Below are 17960 nucleotides of genomic sequence, written 5' to 3' on the forward strand. Positions count from 1 at the left end.
TCCTCCAATGAACTGATCCTTTTATTTTAATGAGTTATTAAGAAGTTATTTTCTGTCCTACAATAATGATATTTACCAACAAACTACTGGATCTAGGTCTCTGCACTCATACCTACTTTTGTTTGGACTGTAAGAAGATGGTTCTCGTGCACTGATTGGTGGTTCTGATCGTGATCTGGTATTTACATCGAAGGGGGAGTGGCTCCAGAGAATTAATGGGCCTTAGAAGTTAATTGACTGAGTCTGTTGTTTGAATGTGAGCAGGCGACTACACAGCATCATCACCGTTTCCTAAAATCAAAGAGCTCCACAAAAAAAAAACAACAAGAAAAAGAGGAGCTTCTGGAGGTGAGGTCCACTAAGAATGCTACCATGTTCAACAAATTGAAACAGATGTGTGCTGCACCTCAGCCTCCTCCTTCTTCAGGTTCTGCTCCTGATCCCCCCATTGAGGTAAGACTGCTCTGGAAAATACTTCTTGTGATCTGACAGTGTGGGTATTAGGAGACCTGAGCTACGCAAGTTATTTGTTTCACCGTCACTTTTGTACAATCAGGTGCTACCACCTCTGTGATGTTATCATACAAAAGTTACTGTTCGTGTTTGAACCCATCAAACAGCAGCTTTGAGCTCTGTACACTGCCACAGTGGAGCTGAAGTAAAACAATCAATATCAAGTCTCTCCATTTTCAAAGGCTATAACTATTTGGACAAGGTAGATCTAATTATTACTTTTATAGTGAGGTTTTTTTCGGGGGGTTGACTGTTTTTTTTTTTAAAGACATCACTCACTCACTCACTCACTCACTCATTTTCAACGGCTTATCCAGGATTGGGTTGTGGAGGCAACAGTTCCAGTAGGGGACCCCAAACTTTCCTTTTTAAGACATATCAGAGTTTATATAACGGCTGAGTGGATCCTTGTCATTTGATTGGTGCTTTGTATGTCACGTGACATGGATTATTCATCCCATTTGTGTTGCAATGCATTTAGAGTGTAAAGTTGGTTCCATACGTTTGGTACCATTGCACTTTGCGCGCGCACACACACTTAATGGATGTGCACACGCAACGGGACGGCACTTAGCTTTAAAACAAACATGGCAGTGTTTGTGAAGCTGAAAAGCTGATGTGATGTTTCACTGGACTGAGGAACTACACATATTATTTATTTATTTATTTTTATTTTTTTTTGGAAGTACAAAGTCAGTGCACAGCACCACCAGACTACACGTCACAATTTGGACTCCTATTTAAAGTTCTTGTTGGGCTTTAGCAGGAGTGGAACACCAAAATGTAAAGTCCCTTTTCTGTTGTTTAGAAATTAATAAAATATCAAATGACAAGGATCCATTTTAGCCATTATATAAAACAAATAATGAATGTTTTTATATTCTTTCAATGGAACAAATATTTCATTTGGTGAAATATTCTTACCACTAAACTTATAAACATTCATTATTTGTATATTATTTGCATCAATCATTAAGAAATGGTAGGTAGCTCAGTTGGACAGAAGCTGGTCTACCAACATGTAGACCCGGATATGATTCCCAATCATTCTGTCTGTGTACCAGCCTTGGCTGGGAAAGTAACCTGCAATGGCCATCTGGGGGGAGTTGTAGGCTCCCATCTACGTCATATCATTGTACAGTATCTGGAGATACGCACCAACACCAATGGACCTCGGGGCCTGTACTGTGCTTCCTACTACTGCAATGACACACTGCAATATTTTAAATGTACTGAACCTTGACAGGCAGCAAGAAGGCTGTGGGTTCGCTTCCCGCCCTGGAGTTTGTATGTTCTCCCCGTGTTTGCGTGGGTTTTCTCCAGGTGCTCCAGCTTCCTCCCACATCCAAAGACATGCAGGTTAGGTGAACTGGGAACTTCACATTGACCGTAGGAGTGTGTGCGGGTTGAGTGTGTTTGTTTGTCTATATGTGGCCCTGTGACACACTTTCTCTCCAGGGTGCACCCCTCCTTACGCCCTGTGACTGCTGGGATAGGCTCCAGCCCCCCTGTGACCTTCAGTTGGAGTAAGCGGGTATAAAAAATGGATGAGTGAGTCTTGAGCCTTGAGCCATGTTCCGCAAAACTGTGAGGTCTGCAATATTGGCTCTGAATTATATTTGTTTTTAATGTGATTAATCAAAATGAAATGTAAGAACTTAAGGCAAAGTGTTGAGGATGTGGAAACTGTAGATCCTCCCACCAATTGCTTACTCCATCGTTTTCTTTTTTCTATGTCCATATAATGAAACCTGACAGGAATATATCATACTCTGAAATATAAAGTCACACTGAAATGATTAGTACTGAACTGTGAAGGTGTACTGCATGGTAAATGTGTCTGGAGATGGTAGTTCTCAAAAACCGAGTAACCATGGAAGGAGGAGACTCATCAGGGAAGCCACCAAGACACCATGACAAATCTTTATGAGCTTCCGTGGCTGTAATTGTAGAAATTGTGCATGATACAAATTCTGTGTGTTGTATCACCCATTATACAGCTTATGGTGGAGTGAAACAGAGAAGAATTTTCTTAAAAGACATGAAATTTGAGGTAGAGTTTGCTAGAAGGCACATGGGAGACCCAAGCCTAGATTTGATCTATTCTCTGTCCTTCAGTCACTGAATAAGTCATCTAGAGTCAGTGGGTCCACAAAATTTCCATACGTACGTAACTCCAGAAATACTACTGCATATTCACCTCTGCAATTTTACCTTCTGAGAGGTACAGTTGAGGACAAGTGAACCTCTTAATTTCGGCCACAGTGGCATGTTCTAACATGCAAAATAGCCATAACAAAAATATAGACAGGCCTTTCAAGTTTGTTATGAAGCATTGCTGCTAATCACAGGGCCCTGGTGGCCACTAGAGGGCACTGTTGCCTGTTTTGTAACACATACGAGTATGGCTGGAGGTCGTCAAACCACAAAATCAGCTCGCAGGTGCTGCAAGAATTTGCTTCTACTTTCTTCCGCACATTGTGTCTTCACAGAAACAAGAGCCTTCTGAGAAGATAGCCAAAGAAGAGGAACAGCCAAAGAAACAGGATGAAAAGAAAGATGAAGGAAAGCAGGAGGAGCAAAAAGGAAAAGAGGGAAGCAAAGAAGATCCAGGGAAAGAGAATGAAAAGAAAGTAGAGAAAAAAGAAGAGGAGGTGAAGAAAGAAGAAGAGCAGAAGAAAGAAGAAATAAAGCCGGGTGAGACAAGCTTTCCATTGTTTTATATATATATATATATATATATATATATATATATATATATATATATATATATATATATATATATATATATATATATATATATATATATATATATATATATTAAAAGCCAAGTGGCATTAGTGTACGTGTGTGCCGGCCTGCATGTATGACTTCACTCACAGAGAAACTAGGGAGAGCTGACATTTGCCGTTTGGTATGCTTATGTATTTTGGGTCAAGGATGAACACCACAAAAACAGGAAGTTGATGGGACTAATAGTTTTGGAGAAATTACGAATATTAGCTAACAACAGTGAACAATGAACGTTGATCAGTAAATTCTGGACTCATATGCCATTCCAGCAGGGGGCGGCAAATCATCTATATAGTGACCTGTGTGTGTGTGTGTGTGTGTGTGTGTGTGTGTGTGTGTGTGTGTGTGTGTGTGTGTGTGTGTGTGTGTGTGTGTGTGTGTGTGTGTGTGTGTAACATCTATCATGGACAAACTGGGGAGAGCTGACATTTGCCATTTGGTATGCTTATGTATTTTGGGTCAATGATGCCACAGAAGCGGAAAGTCGATGGAACTAATATTTTTTGAGAAATTAGGGATATTACATAACAACAGTAAACAACTGGCAATGATATCACAATTAATCAGTCGCTGGTAACCAGACAAGCTCTAAACAAAGGAAATATCTCAACCTTGCCAGTTGTAAAACATGACTAACTAGCTAAATGTACCAAATAATAAATACAGTTATTCACAAATTTTTCTCATTTTAATTTCCTGCACTTTCAGTTAAAATGATTATAGAAACTTTCCATAATTTACCAACCTTGAAAACTTTTGCCTACCTATTTTATAAACACTACCCAGTCTAGAGCCCGTGGATCCCCACAGGCAATCTGCTAACTACATTTATTCAAGTATTACACAATTTAAAAAAAAATCAAAATAATTGTGGCATGTTTTGTGTAATTCTCATCAGACTGAGACCACTGAAAAGTCTGCAATCTTTACCGGAAGCCTGGGTCTGTCATGTTCTTACTTTTCTTCACAAATCTAAATACGATGTGAAAAGTTCACTCAGTCAGTGTGACTTTTTTTTAACAACATAACCATTAAAAGGAGGGTTTTTTTTTTCTTCTTCCTACAAACTCTTTAATAACCAAGCAGACAGACTAACTAACCAAGTGGACAGACTAACTAACCAAATAATTCACTGTGTTAACCAGCCTCAGTGTGTTGTCAGGATTAATTCAGTGCTGACTTATTGGAACTGACCAATATGTTATAACAACTACTTTCAGCTCCAGCACCTGCTGCGCCTGCTGCCAAACCAGAGGGTGCTGAAGGGTAAGATTTCTTCACAGTCCTAAAAAAATTACCTGCTGGGATTTGAAGAGTAAGACGTACTAATCAGTACTGACAACTAAATCTAGACTGTGCCAACTCCTGACATTTAAAACATTATAAAGTACTTTGAGCTATATATTACAACCCTTATGTGTGCTTTTAACAGCCTTTGGTCACTACAGAAAAGAGAATCATGGGTAATCAAATGACAAAGGCTTATATACTCACTGACATGCAGCCTTCACCAAATTTCAACACCACATTGTCTCTGCTACACACTGAAAGAAGCTGATTGGATTAAATATGCCACTTCCTATAAGGTGGTAATCTTGGATTGGAAAAGACTGAAAAAATTATAAAGAAGGAGATTGAAGAAGGCTGTTTTACTTTTGGCCTTCTATATTTTGTGATACTACATATGACACCGCCCCCGAGTGGTCAAGGTCGTCACTGCACTGACAGACCACTAGCCCGCCTCAAAACAGTTTTTCCTCCCAGTTCTCCCATTCTGTGAAGTACAAATCACTTCTTAAAATGGTGTGAAAGAATGCCATCTCTGTCAGCTGACAGTCATTGCGCTGAAATCTGGGCCCACGAGCAAGGGGCAAAGTTTCAGCTTATCTTTCTGTTGGCAAACATCCATCTGTCCATTTTCAGAACCTGCTTATTCTAGTTAAGGGTCATAACCAGGGGTGGGTGGGGGAGTGAGTAAGTGGGGGCTGGCTACAACCTGTCCCAGCAGTCGTTGGACGTGGGACAAATAGAAATTGGGAATCCTGTTATCTGGGATATTGCACATGAAAATTCAGTAGGGTATATCCTCTATTATACATTCCAAATCTAAGGTGGAACCCTACTAGTGTATACTAAGGTACACCTAAATATCTTTTAAAAAAATGACGTTCATCTGAGATGAGTCGGACACACGTGCTTGCAATATAAATACAGACACACTTGCAATGCAGAATCGTAAAAGTAAAGTAAGGTTAGACCTTACTTGTGTGAAGTGCCTTGAGGCAACTCTGTTGTGATTTGGTGCTATATAAATGAAAATAAATTGAAAATTGAAAAAAAAGAACCAGTAATTATACAATTACTCTGAATGTCAAACAAAGACAATGGTTACATGAAGCAAAAGACAAAGCTGGTCGAATACTCTGTATACTCGTATGCATTCAGGACTCAAAAGACAACACAAACTAGAACAGCACTGAATACAGCACATACATGCATCAACACCAACTCTCTAAGGACGTTTGAGGCACTGATTCCCTACCCTGCCCTTTATATTGATTTCAGATGTTTGACCTTTGCCAGTGGTGAAACATCACAATTGTTCATTCATTTTCTAAACCCACTTATTCCAATTAATGGAGCCAATCCCAGTGATCATTGGCTCCACCCTTGACAGGACACCAGTCTATCGCAGGCCCAACACATACAGGCATATTCACACCTACAGCCAACAGTTACCAGTTCACTTGAACCATATGTCTTTGGAAGTGGGAGGAAGCCGAAGCACCCGGAGGGAACCCACTCAAACACAGGGAGAAGATGTAAAATCCACACAGAAAGGACCAGGTAAGATTTGTATCCAGGACCTTCTCATTGTGAAGCAACAGCACTAACCACTAAGCAAACTTAAGCTGCCCTGACACTTGCAAGCATTTGGCTCCATACTCTCACACACTTCGTCGTGACAATCCCACCCATTGTGTTCCCAGCTGGATGCTGCGCTTTGTGTACTGGATGCTGCGTGTATAAAATCATTATTTCGTCGTGGATTAATCATTGTCTCTCAGAGTTTGTCTGTTGAAAACACCTTTAATCGCTTCCGGAATCACAGAGGACCATTTCAGATGGAGCTTTTTTCTCTCGCTCTCTCTCTTCCCTGTACTTCATGAGTTAGAGAATGCATTTGAAATAGTCTAAAAAGGTTTGTAATGTTTATATTGTAATAGCTTGGTAAAACAGTTGCATGTTCATTCTTTCTTAAGAGCAGCTGTAAAAATACGTTTATGATAGATTTAACATCTCGTTATAATCGTTCAGACGAGCTGTGATGAGGTGCACTGATGCAATCACTCACCCGCAGTGTTTTTTAATTGTTCATGTAATTAATGTGTGACAGAAATTTTGAACATTTCAAAATTTTCTTTGCGCAATTGCATGAGGCCACGCACAGTTTACAGCAGTTTACAACAAGATTACTCTCCTGCACGGCAAAGTGCGTGCAAGTGAGCAGATCCAAATCGTGCAAGTGTCAGGGCACCTTAACATTTGAGCACTGCTGATATCAATCCAACCAGGGGCGGTCCTGGAGGCGGGCCGCCCGGGGTGGCATCGCAGGGGGGGCGGCATGACCGTGCGGGAAAAAAAAAACTGTCAAAAAAAAAAAACAGGGTAGGGGGGTTGTCCTGACGAGGGGGTTCGTGGTTTCGTTACGTTACGGCAGAGCGGTGTCCCCACCTTCCCGTCCCATGGCGGCTTTCCTCTCACTCATTCCCGCAGCTTCACAGTGCTATAAACAGTAGCGAAGCAAAGACTGCAGCAAAACGAGACGAGTCATTGGATAAATGCTGGGCTTTGTCCCGCCCATCGGACGCTCAGCGTGTCTGGGGGTCTATGGGGCAGTGGGCTGGCCTCGGCCGGCCCGGACGCTCAGCTTCTGCATGATGATTGGATGATCTGTCTGAGGCTGAATCCCTTTTTGATTGATAGCGAAATGAGCGAATCAGCGATCTTTTGGTGTAAACATCCGTGGGAGCATTTTCATTCTTTTCTGAGTTGAACCGGAGACTTTCCTAATCCTCTTAGCTGCATTTTCTTTGTTAAAAACGACTAGCGACAAATTGAGCTTCTATTTCTGGTGTTTGTTTTTTTGGAGCTGCTTGTGTTTGGAGACTGACTTCTATCACTCTTTCTGACTTCTATCGCAATTTCTGTCCCTACTGAGCAGCGGGTGCTGCTGAGCTCCTTCACCGTCACAAAGCACTCACAGGCGGACAAACTTCACACTAGCCTCGCGCCAGTCCCAGCTAGCGAGCTAGCTAGGTAGCAAGCTGCACATAATGGCAGACAATTTGAATGTTGTGGACCGGATTTTGGCGAAGCCATTTGATAGTCTTCCTTACGAAGAAGCCGTGGCTGCTGTCATGGCTTCAGCTCTCAATGGTTTGCAGGCCAAAGTCCATGGATGATGACACATTAGACTGTGCCAATTTCTTTGTGTTTGTTATTGCAGTAGTCATTAAAACTGGAAATTTGTTCTTGAAAATAGCTGTTGTGAGTTAATTTGTGGGATTGTGGGTGTTCAGGATGAAGTTAGTGTTTTCATGGGTGGTGGGGCGGAGGTGGTGGCCACGTTAGTGTGCGCGGGGGGGCACGCGGGGGTTTCGCCCGGGGAGTAAATCACTCTAGGACCGCCACTGAATCCAACCAAACTAACTGCTTGGTTGTGATAATTTCATGCTGCATAACAATAACAGCCCAAGTGTTCATGCTTTGATGATAAGTGTTAAAATGTTTGGTGCTGACGTTCGGTTTAAAAACAACATACTCACACTCCCATCTACTGTTTGGTCATGGTACAACAGTCATATTATCTTGAGAAGACAACAGATTACATAAAATTATCTTTAAAAACAAGAAGAAATAAGAAGTTGGAGCACAAGTTTTAATCTATTTTGGATATTCAGAATTCAACACAGGGTCTAAAATTATGCTGGTTAAAAAGTATCCTGATCTACGATGGCCAAGAGAGACCACAACACTTCCAAATTAAGGCAATGCTAGAAAATGCAGACAACACAAACAAAAACACCTGCATCAATTTGGCAAGCGGTACTTACATTTAAAAAGGTCTTGCAAAATGAGGGAAAAAACAACACTGCAGCATATTTAACAATGTTGGTAGATAATGTGTCTGCTGCAAATGCAGACAACACACACAAAACCCCAAATGCTTTGCAATGGCATATTAATACTTTTCAAGTGTTTCTTTAACACTAAAAAGAGCTGACAGCTTCTGTGTTGGACAGCACTCATTGGACTGACAACACAAAGAATAATTGAACAGTTTAAGGACCTTGGATCTCAGAAAGGACATTCTAGAACTACTTAAGTCAGGAACATGTCTTGGAGCCATTTCTATACATCTACAGATTCTAAGATCATCAGTTTGAAGACTTTTATGTAAATATAAGTTATACGGTGGTATAGCTGCTTTGCCAAAGTCTGGAAGAAGATCCAAACTGTCACCCTCAGCTGAGAGGAAATTGGTTTGGATGGTCAGGAATGGGAACTGGAAGCTGCTGGAACACCATTTTCATGTCTACAGTTATGTTTTACATCACAATGAACTGAAAGGCTGCCGTCCAAGGACAAACACTCTGCTCCAACATCAACACATGCAAGCTTGACTAAAATTTCCAGCTGACCACATGGACAAGTTAAAAAAAAGAAAACCCTCACACAAGAAAGATTTATGGTCAGATATGAAAAAGACTGAATTGTTTAACCAGATATAAATTTGGAAGAGTAAATGTCAACATTCAACCCCAAAAACACTATAACATCTGCTGTTAAGCCCCGGTCACACAGCACTACCAAAGGACAACAAAGCTCAAACTAAACAAGTAATCTGGACTTACGTTGACTATCTGAGGCATCATTTAACTGTTGTCCAGCTTCGTTCCTGCAGCTGGCACATCGTTAGAATTTTCAAACTGTTGAAAAATGTGAATGAATCCCAACGACAACCTCAATTCATTCGTATGTCGTTTTGCTTTCTGTCTTGATGGTTCCTTATTGTTTGCGTAGTTTCTGTAAAGTCAGGGTACTGTTTGACTGTCGTCCAACCTCCCAAGTCTAGTGTCTTGCACGAAGGTTGATGATACATGAATGGATCAATAACTAAAGCTCCGACGAGCTGCACGTAACATCCTTGTATCGCTGATGACTCATCCATGTTTGGGACGAAAAGCAATATTGTCATACAGAAATGATAGCGCGGAAAACATTTTATCACTATGTTTAAAACTATTTACAAACATTCCAACTGTTTGTGGCTGGCCTGTGTGTGCACACACTTTGTTGTTGTGAAGACAAACAACATCTCTCACCTGTTATCAAGACAAATCCCACACAAAGACAGATCCCACACCTGCAAGTGCTGCAAACATGAGGAAGAGGCTGGCTTTGCTCAGTCTCATACCCGCTGTCAATCACGTCATCATGAATGCTTCATTTTGATTTTGCTTCAAGCGTCAAGGTCGACGTTCGCTTCGTTTTTCTATCATTAGTTTTGATTTTGATTAGTTCCTTTTTGCACTCTTGATTTGCAGGCTTTTCGGTGATGGGAAAGGTGCAGGATAATTCATCCACCTTTTCCCGACAATTTGTGATTTTTTTTACTTTTTAACCCTTCGTTCAGCTGTCGCCATGTGCCGTGTGACCAGGCCTTTAGCAGGGTGGTAGTAGCATCCTGGTTTGGAAAAAGAAGAAAGGGGTCCAGAAAAAAAAACATCAGTTAGGGCCCCTTCACACATAGTGCGAAAATGTACAACTCAGGACTACTCCCTTTGGAACAGCTCATAAGAGCCCACACAAACATTGTGCCGATGGGCACAAAGAAGCTGTGAGGGTTCGTGAATGTGGGAACACAGTGCCAGCAGCTGGATGATGTGGTTACACATCGTCCGCCTGCTGTGAAGAAAAAATAAATAAAAAAATTTTTAAAATACATGTTGCGACAGTTTTGTGCACGCAGGAACACAGCAGCTTTTCACAGCAGAAAAAATTTAAATTACATGCCACCCACGGGAAGCTGGTCTGCTCTGTGTCAGCCTGATCTCGTCAGATCTCAGAAGCTAAGCAGTGCAGGATCTGGTTAGTACTTGGATGGGAGACCCCTTTGGAACACCAGCAGCTCTGTATGTTTCTCCAGGTAACACTGGAGTTGTGTCAGGAAGGGCATCCGGCGTAAAACTTGTGCTGTATCAGCTGTGGCAACCCCAAACAAAAAAACAGGAGCAGCCAAATGGACAACAACATGCCACCCACGGGAATCGAACCCGCAATTTCCAAAAGCTCTGATTGCCAGTCAGAAACTTTACCACTGAGCTACGATCGCTGTCCTGTGAAAGGTGTGGGAAACTGCCTGATATCAGGAAGGACATGGATGTATTTTTAAAAAATAAAACCACACACCATATAAAAACATTGCACTGTACTGAATCTCTTATCAAGCGGGCAATACAAATGTGATCCATCTGTTCCTCTGTAGATGACCCACGGTCACAGACATACAGTCAGGAAATGACATGAATGAGAAGCAGTGCGCTCATCTCATCATGTCCACATCTGCTGGCGGAGTGTGCAGCCGGCCCCACGCATGTGTCCTGTACGACACGCATGTCTTGTGGACGGCGCACCACAGGACTGACACCGTGTCATGTGGAACAGAGCTCACGTGGGTGACGTGACAGTCAGATCACCCGCTAAGTGTTATGATCTGACGGTTCGTTTCAACCTGGGGGCACCCTGTCAAGGTGCATGCCTGGCAGACGCTGCAGGTGATTGTATGTAAATGTCTGATCATAATTGTAGTATCTGAGATTTCACACTTAACCGCAAGTGATTTTATTTTCCGGCATTGACAAATGACAAACATACTTATTATCCTTTTGTTTTGACTTGATTGTATAAGTTATAACTGGGCTGTGTGGATTAGTCTGACTCACGTGGACAATAATGACAAAATGAAATCAACACATCAGTTTAAGGTCATCATCATCATCTTCATCATCAACCACTTTTCCACGTTCGGGTTGCGGGGGCAACAGGTCCAGCAGCGGACCCCAGACTTCCCTTTCCCTCTCCCGAGGCGTTCCCAGGCCAGTGTGGAGATATAATCTCTCCACGTAGTCCTGGGTCTTCCCCGTGGTCTCCCAGATGGATGTGGCTGGAACACCTCCCTTGGGAGGCACCCAGGAGGCATCCTTACGAGATGCCCAAAACACCTCAGCTGGCTCCTTTCAATGCGAAGGAGCAGCGACTCTACTCCAAGCTTCCCACGGATGACCAAACGTCTCACTCTATCTCTAAGGGAGACACCAGCCATCCTCCTGAAGAAGCCCATTTTGGCCGCTTGTACCAGGGACAACCCTGCTTATTTCAGCAAGACAATGCCAAGCCACATTCTGCATGTATTACAACAGCGTGGCTTTGTAGTAAAACAGTGCGGGTACTAGACTGTCCTCCTGCAGTCCAGACCTGTTGCCCATTGAAAATGTGTGGCCCATTATGAAGTGCAAAATACGACAACAGAAAATCCGGACTGTTGAACAACCGTAGTCGTACATCAAGCAAGAATGGGAAAGAATTCCACCTACAAAGCTTCAGCAATTAGTGTCCTCATTTCCCAAACGCTTATTGAGTGTTGTTAGAAGGAAAGGTGATGTAACACAGTGGTAAACATACCACTGCCCCAGCTTTTTTGAAATGTGTTGCAGGCATCCATTTCAAAATGAAATATTTGCACAAAAACAATAAAGTTTATCAGTTTGAACATTAAATATCTTGTCTTTGTGGTGTATTCAATTGAATACAGGTTAAAGAGTATTTGCAAATCATTGTATTCTGTTTTTATTTACATTTTACACAACGTCCCAACTTTATTGGAATTGGGGTTTTAATATTGTGTTTGCTGCAGGAAGGACAACAGCTGTGATCACACAAATATTTCAGATCTCTGATTCCTAAAACACAAAGGCAGATTATGAATTTAGTGTTATTTTGTTGAAATGTTGAAAACTGAAAATCTTTATTTTTCGCAAACTTGTGCATGTTCTACTAGCAGTGTTCAAGCAGGATCCTGAGTGTTGCCTGATACAGCTGATGGTTTCCAGCCCAAAAAATGTTCAAAACTTCCAAAATGCACACAAACCTATAGAACTATAAAAAAAAATATATATATATATATATATATATATATATATATATATATATATATATATATATATATATATATATATATATATATATATATACACACACTCAACAAAAATATAAACGCAACACTTTTGGTTTTGCTCTCATTTTGTATCTAAAACTGTTTCCACATACACATTATCACCATTTCCCTCAAATATTGTTCACAAACCAATTTAAATCTGTGATAGTGAGCACTTCTCCTTTGCTGAGATAATCCATCCCACCTCACAGGTGTGCCATATCAAGATGCTGATTAGACACCATGATTAGTGCACAGGTGTGCCTTAGACTGTCCACAATAAAAGGCCACTCTGAAAGGTGCAGTTTTGTTTTATTGGGGGGGGGATACCATTCAGTATCTGGTGTGACCACCATTTGCCTCATGCAGTGCAACACATCTCCTTCGCATAGAGTTGATCAGGTTGTCAATTGTGGCCTGTGGAATGTTGGTCCACTCCTCTTCAATGGCTGTGCGAAGTTGCTGGATATTGGCAGGAACTGGTACATGCTGTCGTATACGCCGGTCCAGAGCATCCCAAACATGCTCAATGGGTGACATGTCCAGTGAGTATGCCGGCCATGCAAGAAGTGGGACATTTTCAGCCTCCAAGAATTGTGTACAGATCTTTGCAACATGGGGCCGTGCATTATCCTGCTGCAACATGAGGTGTTGTTCTTGGATGTATGGCACAACAATGGGCCTCAGGATCTCGTCACGGTATCTCTGTGCATTCAAAATGCCAACAATAAAATGCACCTGTGTTCTTCGTCCATAACAGACGCCTGCCCATACCATAACCCCACCGCCACCATGGGCCACTCGATCCACAACACTGACATCAGAAAACCGCTCATCCACACGACGCCACACACGCTGTCTTCCATCTGCCCTGAACAGTGTGAACCGGGATTCATCCGTGAAAAGAACACCTCTCCAACGTGCCAAATGCCAGCAAATGTGAGCATTTGCCCACTCAAGTCGGTTACGACGACGAACTGGAGTCAGGTTGAGACCCCGATGAGGATGACAAGCATGCAGATGAGCTTCCCTGAGACGGTTTCTGACAGTTTGTGCAGAAATTCTTTGGTTATGCAAACTGATTGTTTCAGCAGCTGTCCGAGTGGCTGGTCTCAGATGATCTTGGAGGTGAACATGCTGGATGTGGAGGTCCTGGGCTGGTGTGGTTACACGTGGTCTGCGGTTGTGAGGCTGGTTGGATGTACTGCCAAATTCTCTGAAACGCCTTTGGAGACGGCTTATGGTAGAGAAATGGACATTCAATACACGAGCAACAGCTCTGGTTGACATTCCTGCTGTCAGCATGCCAATTGCACGCTCCCTCAAATCTTGCGACATCTGTGGCATTGTGCTGTGTGATAAAACTGCACCTTTCAGAGTGGCTTTTATTGTGGGCAGTCTAAGGCACACCTGTGCACTAATCATGGTGTCTAATCAGCATCTTGGTATGGCACACCTGTGAGGTGGGATGGATTATCTCAGCAAAGGAGAAGTGCTCACTATCACAGATTTAGACTGGTTTGTGAACAATATTTGAGGGAAATGGTGATATTGTGTATGTGGAAAAGGTTTTAGATCTTTGAGTTCATCTCATACAAAATGGGAGCAAAACCAAAAGTGTTGCGTTTATATTTTTGTTGAGTGTAGATATTTTAGCTATCCTGGTTGCTTAGTGTATCATAAAAAGCAATGCAGCCAAAACATACATAAAAATCCTACAGCAACAAATGATTTGAAGGCAACAAATCAAATTCATTTGCCTTTCCACACACCCTCATAATACCTCCCGACCCCAGCACCTCCCACTTTGGGAATCGCTGCTGTATTTCTTGGAATTTGTTAAAGATACACCTGTGATTACTAGTAACCCAAATATCAAGCCATATAGTTTCATTTTATCCTTGGGTGGCCTTGACAAGTCAAAGTCAAGTTCATTACCATTGAACTCAAACAGACTTGCACCAGCATGGGTTAAAAATGGTCGAATGGTTTGTTGTTACCCAAGGATATAGTGATTCAAATTTGAACTGACTTGATAAAATGTCAAAGTCACATAGCAAGGTTAAAGGTCTTACATATGTCCAGATGCCAGATAGCTGAAGGCTGCCTTATAATTACCCAAGAAAATAAAATAAAATACGAAGAGACCTGCCACCATATCAAATGATGCTTGTATTTATGCATATTTCATGCAAAAAAGATCAATACACATATAACCACATGTTATGGTATCATTGAATAACAATTAATTTGCTTGAAGGTGCAGGTGTAGCACTCAGTGCATAACTCTTGTTTATTCTGATCTTCAGTAAAGAAGCCCCTCCTCCTACTCCTCCGGTTGTCTATTCCCGTTACACAGACGACACCCTCAGAAATGTGATCGCTAGTTTAAGAAATCGGAGAGAGATATTCAAAGAGAGAGTCATCGACCCGTACGCAACTTCTCCAGAAATCAGTCCACCTGTCAGTAAGTGTGCACACACTGTCGTGCAAATGCAAAACCAAGAAAAAATGGCTTCTTCTCACTGTCTACTTCCCTGTCCATCAGCACCACTTCTGAAGAAGGAGGATTACATCAGACAGAAGGAAGAAGAGCGAATATCAAAAGAGGAAGCAGAGAAAAAGAAGGCAGAGGAGGCAGCCAAAAAGGCAGAGGAGAAGAAGAAGAAGGATGAGGAAAAAAGGCTGGAAGCAGAGAAGAAAGCAGAGGAGGAGAGGCTGTCAGAGGAGGCCAAGAAGGCTGCAAAGCTCCTCCCAAACTTCAGCTGCTTTGATGTCCTCCTCCGTCCTATCGAGAACAAGATGGACATGCTCCTGGGAAACACTGTAGATCCTTTCACAGGTGGGCAACATCCACCCAAGATACATGACAGCTCAAAGGACTTCTTCTAATATATGGCAAAAACAAAAAAATAGCCTACAGTGCATCCGGAAAGTATTCACAGCAGTTCACTTTTTCCACATTTTATTATGTTACAGCCTTATTCCAAAATGGAGTAAATTAATTTTTTTCACGTAGAAATTCTACTCACAACACCCCATAATGACAATAGAGGTCTCAAACTGATTCCAGAACGGGCAAAGAGGGTGCAGGTTTTCTTTGCAACCACCCACTCCACCAGGTGATTTCACTGATTAACTGATTCCATCTGCTGAAAGTGGCTCCCTCTTGGCCCTTTCTAAGACCTCTGTTCTAGGCCCTTTCTGGAACCATTTTGACACCTATGCTGTCAGATTTTGGATCCGAATGTGTGCTTACTCTGCTGTCTGTTTCTGTGTAGGCTCTCAGTTGTCCAGGTGGTTTCCATAGTAGAGAAGCTTGAATCTTCGACTGGACTGGGTTGCTTGACGTGAGGACGTTTCGCTTCAAATCACAGAAGCTTCCTCAGCTAAAATTCTTGCTCTGGTAGTCTGACTTCTGTCTTGACTCTTGTAGAGAAGAATAAACCAGAAGCCAACAAAAGCTGGAGTTTTTAACCTAACCAGACCCCTCCTACCGAGAGGCCAACTGCTATAGGCTAGTGGCTAAACAGTAGCTCTAATTAGCACCTATAGTGCTCTAGTTAGCACTCTCCTAATGATGGGATGGAAGCCTCCCCTGATGGCTCCCTTGACGACTCTCCTGATAACGTGAATGACTCATTACCATGAACAAAAGACTGAAACTGCTTTGACCTGAGTACCCCATTGTAAACAGGGGACAAAGCGTGTCTGAGACCCGCCCCCCCAGTTAAAGCTGGGTTTCAACTGTTTTACAAAGAATGCTTCCTTGACACCTCTCTCAAATCATTTCTTCTCTCTGGCTAAGATTTTAACTTCTTTGTCCTCAAACGTGTGGTTAGTGTCTTTCAGGTGGAGATGAACTGCAGACTGAGGTCCACTGGCGACCTCTCGGCAGTGCTGGTATAGCCTCTTGTTTAAAGGTTGCTTAGTCTCACCTATGTAGTGTTCATTACAGTTTTCCTAACATCTGATATAATACACTACATTGCTCTGTTTGTAACTAGGGATCCTGTCCTTAGGGTGAACTAATTTCTGTCTCAAGGTGTTTGTTGTGTGGGCCGCTGAAGAGGAGGTACTGCTGGCCCACCACCACCAGAGGGCACCCTGCCTGGAGTGCGGGCTCCAGGCACAAGAGGGCGCTGCCGCCTCACAGGAGCCGCCGGGGTGACAGCTGTCACTCATCACCTATGACAGCTGTCACCAATCATCTGATCTTCATCTGTATATCAGCAGGACGACATCTCCACCTCTTTGCCGAGATATCGCTATTCTTAGGAGGTAACGAGCTCAGCCGATTGAATTATCTTTCTGACAGCAGAATATTGTTGCTTTGTGTTTTTGACAGCAGAGTGAGTGTTTGCAGCTGGAGACCGAGTTGGACTTTTCTCCTACCTGTTGATAAGTAACCATACTCCTGCATTTACCAGCTTTTTGATGAGAGGTGGAGGTGGATTTTCCCACCATACGTGTTGCTGGGTGTAAACCCACCTACATCTAACTGTTTTTGTTCCTCGCCAGCAGTACCAGATCCGACAAGCGGAGGCAGTGACCACCTGGGAGTTCGGGACTTGGCGGCTCCAGTATTCCCGGGGTTCGGTGGCGGAGGAAATCGTGTGGTTCCGGTTCTGCTTTGGACAGACGTCTCTTATCTTCAAGCCTGCCCACATGACACGTTCTGTACATTGACTTCATTGCATACTATTGTGACCTGCCGTGTTTGTTGTGCTCATTCACAACAGTAAAGTGTTGTTATTTGACTTCCTCCATTGTCCATTCATTTGCGCCCCCTGTTGTGGGTCCGTGTTCCTACACTTTCACAACAGTGTTGACTGGTTTAAAGTAAACTGGGATTTTGTGCTGTCTGAAGATCCTCTGTAGTTTTTCCCCTACTCCTGCTAAATAAGGGAGAGACACTCCTCTTCTTCTTGTCTCCGTCTCCTGTCTATCTGGTCTCTTTGTTTTCTGGGACTTCTGCACTTTGTCCAGGGACCAACGTGGGTACCCACATACTGTGAGGGCTTTCCGTACAAGTTGTTGCTCTTTAGCCCTTCCCTCTGCAGTTGTGGGCACCTGTAGGGCTCTGTGTTGAAGAGTCCTGATCACCCCGAGCTTGTGTTCAAGGGGGTGGTTTGAGCCGAAGAGCAGATATTGGTCAGTGTGAGTGGGTTTTCTGTAAACCTCTGTCTGGAGCTGCCTGTTCTCTCCAATCGTAACATCACGGTCCAAGAAGGCTAAATGGTTGTTTCTGGCATCCTCACGTGTGAACTTGATATTGGAATCCACCGAATTGATGTGTTCTGTAAAGTCCTCGACCTCCTGTTGCTTGATTTTAACCCACGTGTCATCGACATATCTGAACTAGTGACTGGGA

General features: G+C 42.7%; 1 protein-coding gene, 1 long non-coding RNA gene and 1 other non-coding gene across 3 annotated transcripts in view; 2 read left to right on the forward strand and 1 right to left on the reverse strand.

The window, feature by feature from the left end:
- Window positions 1–336: 336 nt before the first annotated feature.
- LOC117511549 lies at window positions 337–3067 on the forward strand. Its single transcript, XR_004560956.1, has 2 exons — window positions 337–453; window positions 3006–3067. It is a non-coding gene; the product is annotated as an uncharacterized LOC117511549 (long non-coding RNA).
- Window positions 3068–4181: 1114 nt separating this feature from the next.
- The window catches only part of LOC117507056 (cyclic nucleotide-gated cation channel beta-3-like), a 105021-nt gene continuing 91242 nt past the window's right edge, over window positions 4182–17960 (forward strand). The window contains exons 1-4 of the mRNA XM_034166809.1: window positions 4182–4221; window positions 4527–4572; window positions 14896–15053; window positions 15135–15428. Coding sequence (XP_034022700.1) covers window positions 4182–4221; window positions 4527–4572; window positions 14896–15053; window positions 15135–15428 — 538 coding nt within the window. The remainder of the gene's footprint in view (window positions 4222–4526; window positions 4573–14895; window positions 15054–15134; window positions 15429–17960) is intronic.
- On the reverse strand, window positions 10626–10705 carry trnaa-ggc. The gene has a single exon. It is a non-coding gene; the product is annotated as a tRNA-Ala (tRNA).

This window comes from Thalassophryne amazonica, chromosome 1, assembly GCF_902500255.1.
Source record: "Thalassophryne amazonica chromosome 1, fThaAma1.1, whole genome shotgun sequence".
Taxonomy (NCBI): Eukaryota; Metazoa; Chordata; class Actinopteri; order Batrachoidiformes; family Batrachoididae; genus Thalassophryne; species Thalassophryne amazonica.